General features: G+C 36.5%; 1 protein-coding gene across 1 annotated transcript in view; it reads right to left on the reverse strand.

Moving 5' to 3' along the window:
• Window positions 1-7,388, reverse strand: part of LOC107696377 (E3 ubiquitin-protein ligase UBR2-like) — a 55,983-nt gene that overhangs the window by 38,407 nt on the left and 10,188 nt on the right. The window contains exons 2-5 of the mRNA XM_016496677.1: window positions 4,731-4,990; window positions 2,981-3,059; window positions 1,849-1,959; window positions 1,013-1,143 (exon numbers count right to left, since the gene is read on the reverse strand). Of these exons, the coding sequence (XP_016352163.1) occupies window positions 1,013-1,143; window positions 1,849-1,959; window positions 2,981-3,059; window positions 4,731-4,990 (581 nt within the window). The remainder of the gene's footprint in view (window positions 1-1,012; window positions 1,144-1,848; window positions 1,960-2,980; window positions 3,060-4,730; window positions 4,991-7,388) is intronic.

Consider the following 7,388-nt stretch of genomic DNA (forward strand, 5'->3'; position numbering starts at 1 on the left):
TACACATCCGATTTCTTTCTCAGCTGTTTACATTCATTTAAAACATAACCGACTGCGTTTACGAGAATGATCGTCGAGACGGGTACTATTGACATAATTCTGTGTATATGTGTCTGTTCAAACATGAGGAGATGCGCAAGACGAATCAACTCAGTGTTCGCGCGCTGTATGCAACGTGTCTCTGTGTGTATGTGCGCGCTTTTTGCGGCAGAACTGAAGATACACTGTGCGAGATGCGGCTTGTGCACGCGCTTCAAGTAGGAGTCTGTCAGACAGCAAGACGAGACGGCAAAGAGTTGTTTTCTGCAGCCCTATCCTGAGGGATTAAAATGTACCCCCTAAAAATGTGTTCTTCTAATTAGGGATATTAGGGATTTAACCCCAATAAGCTTCTCAGTCATTTTGACAGATTTTGTTTTGTTAAAAAAAAATAGAATAAAAAAAAAAGTTTGCTCAATCTGAGTGTTGTAAAACTTGGTGACTTTTTTTAGATATCAAGATAGCAATCTGAAAAGTCTCTACACTTCAAAATGACTAGATAACGTCTAAATTAATATCCAAATATGTATTTTTTTCTTTCTAAGCATAACATCAAGAATTCTTGTGCACCATTTGGATGCATAGGACACTTTTATTTATTTTTTCACCAGATGGCAGAAATCTAGCCCAAATACATGATAAATTCTCATATTTTCTTTGTTTAAACTCATAGAAGTTTATAATTTACTGTAATGAAGTTCCAAAAGTTTGTGTATTTGCTTATACAAATAAATGGTGTAAAAAATAAAATAAAAAAATCTAAAGATCCATCTGAACCAAAATCCCAACAATAGTGCAAAATGTAATTGTTAGTGCTTCAGGGTAAGCAGTTTCATATAATTTTATTATAAAAAAAGTTACATTCTTACTGTTCCTGGTCAAAAACGACCATGAACAGCTAATGTGTGACTCTTTTTCTTAACGCTTAGGAGGGTAAAAAACAGGCCATAGTGTGAGTGCTAATGTGTCTTACGGTGGCTCAAGGCCTTCAGGTAGCTCATCCTCTTTGTCCCAGGTGAGCATGTCCACAGCATATTTGAGGATGATGGAGAAAACATTGTGTGTGCGAACAATCATCTCTTCAGACATATTAGCCAAAGGATCCTGCCAAACAAAACAGGGAACACAAGGGTTTGTTTTAAGGTTGTGACTGTAAGGACATTTTCCCACCACTTAATCGATGCGTGACAACACCGGTAATACTGGTATCACGGGGGGTGGAATTCGTTGGGGTTTTCCCTCTTTCCCTCGCTTTCCTTCTCTTTTAAATAGCTTGTAAATGCCTGTGTGCATTTTACTTTCACTTTCGAATTAGTGGCAATCTGCCGTCAATTGCTTGAATGGACAACAACAAAACGACAAACTCACTTATATTAAACATAGAACTTCTGTAAACAAACCGAATAAAAATACACCATGCTATAGGCCTAATATAAAATAAATTACTTACACAAAAGTATATATATATATATTTTATATATATATATATAAAAACTGAAAATCAGCAAACACTATGGAACCAGTGACGTAACCGGTGTTGTGGCTTAACACCGGTAACACCGTCAACACCGACTATCGCAGCAAGTCTAGTTTGTTTCCAATTTAACCCATACATTGTTCAAATAATCCTCAAGATTATGTTAACAAGATGTACTTTTGCGCCTATGAAAACTACATCATGCTGAAGTATTTATGTGGTACTGCCAAGTAGGGTTGGGAATTGTTTCAATTGAAATCAAAATCAGTAAATTCCTCATTAATTCCCATTCCTCTTGTTGATTCAGTGTCACAGAGGAAGAGGTGTCTTACCTTCTGGGAAGAGTCACTGATATTGGGCTCATGTTTCTGACAGTAAGGGCCCTTCTTCCAGGCCTCTGTGTCACCGCAGTCACAGAAACCTCCTCCTCCTGAGGTGGTCATCTACAGTGAGCACAAAGAGCCACTTACTCACAAAGACAGCAGCACATGACGGCTCAGAGTTGATCTCAAGTCTCCTACATCTGTATCTTAGAAATAACAGACCTGTCATGCAAATGCAAATCAATTTCTAACCTTTATATAATGTGTGATTTTTTTGGCTGATATTCTGTCTCTATCCGTTAAAATAAACCTACCATAAAAATTATAGACCCTTCATTTCTTTGCAAGTTTTGCAAACTTACAAAATCAGCAGGGGATCAAATAAATACTTTCCCCACTGTTTACTGTTATGAAGATCTCACTGATTTACATTACAAGCTATCAGAATTTCATCTCAGTTTTTGGCTACATAAATATTAGCAAGTGCACCAAATTACATGCTTCCTCAGTTTGAGGAAGCTGAGGTGCTTTTGAATATGAGCTCCATATTCTCCTAGATCATACTATATGAGCTATTAAAGCCTGATGCATCAAATATACTACTCCACAAAAAAAATAAAACTCAATAACCTTTATGATATTTTAAATAATGTTTGTATGAAGACAACCCGTTTCAAACAGAACAGTAACAAAGTCAGTGGTAAAACTGAAACGGCACTTAAATTAGAGACCAGTCTGTTCATTTTGTTAGACTGACTGTTTGATCTTCACAAACACAACAGCTCCATCTGTCCTGTAACCTTTACAAAGATCCGCACCATGAGTCACAGCCCTCAGTTTTAAATGCTGAAAAAGTATGAACTATCATTTTGGTTGAGCCATAATGACTTCTTGGACTTAGTTTGGTTGGACAAATGTAAACAGGAATCTTTTGTTAGGGAGAAGTCAGGGTCCACGTGGCACTAGTGCAGCCAGCTTCTACTGCTCCAAATGAGACTGACCTGCGGCAGTCGGACCCATAAACTTGGTATTTGACAATTTCTCTGAGCCTCTCACGCCAACATGCTGATACATACTTGAGCGAGAGGTTTAAGAATGTTAAAGAGAAGTGGCTACTGCATGTGTCTCCATTTCCTCTTACCCTGTAGCGATGCTCTTTGTGAACGCTGCCTAAGAAGCACTGCATACACAGCACGCAGGTCGGATCAGCCGCACACTCCCTGATAAGGAAAAATTATATCAAATGTAAATTGCTTATAGAGAAGAATTGCAGCAGTAAAAACATCTCAGTGAGCTGCCCACAAACAATCTACTTTCTACACAGAGACGCTCCTAAATAGTATTCGAAATTAGAATTAGTGTGTCCCAAATTGTAGTATGATGAAATCAGTATCTTAAACTATTTCCACTGGAAATTCAAAGTGCAGATCCGTGCACAATTTAAGGGATAGTATTGGCCACAAGCCACTGTGCTCTGAATACATGATTGACGGTTAAGTAGAGAGATTTACATAAAGGGGTTTGAGTGATTGATAGCCTAATCAATATCTAATCTGATGGAAAACATTTATTTAATCTGCAATAACATTGTGAAATGTTATAAAGATATGTTTGACCATTAACTTTTTAAATGCATTATGCTAAAACATAAGCAGAAATTCTCCATTTATACACCATTTATTAGTGAAAACGGTCACGGAAATCTCAGCACGACATTTTACACGCTTAAAAAAATGTTTTGGTAAAAATAAAAAAAAGATTCCTAAATATTACTGTTTATATCGTTTGCTATTGTTACGTTATGTGATCGCTTAGCGAAAAACACCGCTAATTTATTTTAGGAGAAAAGTGGAAAACAAAAATAAAAAATAGGGTTTGGATCAGAGCCAGTGCCACATTACATGACAGGATTGTAAAATAAACACTTGCACAATTTCTTAGGATGCAAGATATATTTCACACACCATTTCACATCAGCCAGATCAGATTCTAATCTGGTAATATCAGCATGATAAAGTGTGTGAGCCCTTTTATTTGTTTCTCAAAGAAACAGAGCAGAACAGTACATACTCCAGTCACCTCCGGCCTCTTAGTCAGCTTACAGTGATCTTGCCTAAAGGACTTAACCTATAACAGCAACCTGGCCTAATTCAGCCAAGACTTCCACGTTTGTGGGAACACACTGACCCACACTATCCCTTTCCCTACAACAACTTCAACAGCACACACGCATGGCTTAGGACTTGTATGGAGAAAAAAAAATGAAATAAATTCAACTGTGACACACACACTACCAGTGAAAAGTTTGAAATAATTAATATTTTTTAATGTCTCTTATGCTCACCAAAACTGCATTTATTTAATAAAAATATAATAAAAGCAGTAATATAGTTCAAAAGAACAGCACTTATTTGAAGAGAATGATTTCTGAAGGATCATGTGACACTGAAGACTGCAGTAATGATGCTGGAAATTCAGGTTTGCCATAAAATATATTAAATTAGAAAACAGTTGGTAATAAAAAAATTAATAAAATAGTAATAACATTTCTGTATTTTTGATCAAATTAATGCAGCCTTAGTGAGCATAACAGACTTCTTTCAAAAAAATTATTCCAAACTTTTGACTGGTTCCAAAACCTACTAAATCATCGGTCTAGGAAGCAAACAGCGAGCAGCTCATTGATTTTTGGAACCGAGCTGCGATGGCTTGTCTTTAGTGTCTTCTAAAATCAAATGAATCAAACGAATTAAGAATTAGGGATGCACGATATATCGGCCACCATATCCGTGCATCCCTATTGAGAATCATTGTGATTACAGTCTAGATGAGAATCTAGACTGTAACCTCCTTTGGGAGGATCAAGAAGAGATGAAGTATTGACATTGTACCTGCAAGAGTATGTTGGCTCTCCCACTTTAAACACGTGGCCACAGAGCTGTGAGGGCTGGTTGTTCTGTTCCAGCTTGGCCAATCCCACGGACGGCTCTTCCCCGCACAGGTACCACTCCAGCGGGCTCTGAAGTAGCAGCGGAGTCAGCAGGTCTTCATTCTGAGGGTTCAGGTTGGGGCCCAGGCAGTAGATCTTGGGGACGTAGCAGGCCAAGTGCTGGTACACCTCTTTGGGCAGGTTGCTCGCCTGCAACCATTTCTATGGACAGATGGGTAAAATATTAGACACACACACAAAAAAGTCACAATTTTAGAAAAGCTGCCTTTTACTTTAATAATTTGTGAATAAATTAATTATCAGTTAAATAGTGCTACAGAGCAAAAGCAGACAGAGGCCAAAAATAAACTAAAACCGTAACTGGTAAAGTAAATAGGTCAGGCTTGGAAAAAGAACACTGGTGGTCAGTTGGTCAGTCTTTGATTGCACTGCTGTTTTATATTTGCATGGCCTGGAAGGTGGTCATTTTCTAAAACATTTCCCATAAAAGTTCATCATTTTCTTGCAAGTACTAAGCTGAACAATGACACAAAGATCATTCTAGAGGTGTATGATGTAGGGATGTAACGATTTACTCAACTCACGATTCGATTCACAATTTTGATTTCACGATTCGATTCACAAAATTCAATTTCACACAATTTTTTTACAAAATGAGATTTAAGACAAATTATAAATTAAATGTGTCCTTTTATTATTGCTTGGACAAAATACTGTATGTTTCTTTGTGAAATTGAAATATAACACTATAATAATACACTAATATAGCACTTGTAAATTATTGCTCTTTTGTTGGTTTTGAATGCTTCTATTGTCCTCGTTTGTTAGTCGCTTTGGATAAAAGTGTCTGCTAAATAACCAAATTTAAATATAATGTAAATAACAAAACTAAATTGAAATTTTAAAACAAGCCCCAAATCAAATAAATAAGTAAAAAAAAATCTCTTCATATAAACAAAATAAGGCTTTGTCTGTGCTCTTTCCATTTAAAATTAGAGGCAACCACTGCATTTTAATCATGATCCAAACAAAGATGCTGCATACATGCAACATGAGCAGTTTTTGATCTAAATTGCATTGTATAATTTTGAAATTTGAGGCAAAAACAAAATGGTTTTGTGAAACTATGCATAAAAAAATATCTGCATGAAACAGAAACAGCAGACGAGCTGAATGAGACGCAGATTCACTCTCTGCCAGCAGGCGGCGCTTAAAGCGTTTCCTTGGTTTCCGCTGTAAACAAAGCAGCGCTGCACAACCTGCACTTATGAACTTTAATATGCATTATACAGAGGCAAGAGGAAAAGAAAAAATACCATCGAAAGACGTAAGTAGTAAGTTCCCCTCAGACATACAACTATATAAACTCCTATCCCTAATTGAATCGCAATTTGCTTAGCATCTCAACTGATTTGAATCGTCACATATTTAAATCGATTTTCAACCGGCTCGCGGTTAATCGTTACATCCCTAGTGTGATGTGACCAAAACCTTATTTCACAGTAACAGTATTTTCTTGTGGGTAAACATAAAAAAATGTTTGGAAATAAATAATATTCAATAGACACAGTTACATAACCGCGTTAATGCTTATTTTGGGATAATCCACGGAATTTAATTGGAATGGGAATCAAATTCATCTCATCTGATTATTTTTCTCATTTTTATTTACAAAATGTACAAACAGATGAATGTCAGATAAGTTCAGGCATCAATCTTCACATTTATCACTTAAATTAGAGACAAATTCTTAAAACATCAAGGCAAGTGGAGTTTAGTGGTTTATAGCTGCCAAGACCTCACAACTTTATGCATTAAAGGGGTCATATGTAGTGGTCGACCGATATTGGTTTTTTGACAGCCGATGCCGATATCTTGGAAAGCATATCTTATATCTTATCTATTAAATGACAAAGCATTTTTCACAAATAAACAAATATTTAATAAAAATATAATTAAAAAGGAAGTAAACACAGTAACCAACAGGGCACTCAGTATTCTGGGAAGTTTGTGTGCATTGGGAATCACATATTTTTTCAAATAAAGCCAAGGTAACACTCATTTTACATACAGCACACAGTGAAAATGACATGAATACGACATTGGGCAAAAGCATGAAGCGCAGCATAATTTGAAACCACGAGTTTAAAGTTTGTCGATCGCGCATATCAATGTAGCTGCACTCTCTTCCTATCCACATTCAATTCGCACTGACCGACCGTCACACAGAGAACACGCGATCGTGCAGGATACAAATGCACACTTCACAAGATCTCACAACTGGATTCGACTAAGTTTGCAAAGTTTTTGAAATTAGATGTTCATTAGCCATTCAAAGATTTGTTTAAATGATATAAATGCGTATTAGCTGAATGCTGACGGCAAACGAGAAAGTATTATAATGTTTGCATTATAATAGTCATTTGAAAAATGCCAAATACCGGCCTTGGCGATATATCGGTCGACCACTAGTCATATGATGCAATTTCAAATTTTCCTTTCTCTTTGGAGTGTTACAAGCTGTTCGTGCATAGATAAAATCCCTAAAGTTGCAAAGACTAAAGTCTCAAACCCAAAGAGATATTCTTTATAAAAGTTA

The sequence above is a fragment of the Sinocyclocheilus anshuiensis genome, unplaced genomic scaffold (genome assembly GCF_001515605.1).
Source record: "Sinocyclocheilus anshuiensis isolate Anshui unplaced genomic scaffold, SAMN03320099.WGS_v1.1 scaffold963, whole genome shotgun sequence".
Classification (NCBI taxonomy): domain Eukaryota; kingdom Metazoa; phylum Chordata; class Actinopteri; order Cypriniformes; family Cyprinidae; genus Sinocyclocheilus; species Sinocyclocheilus anshuiensis.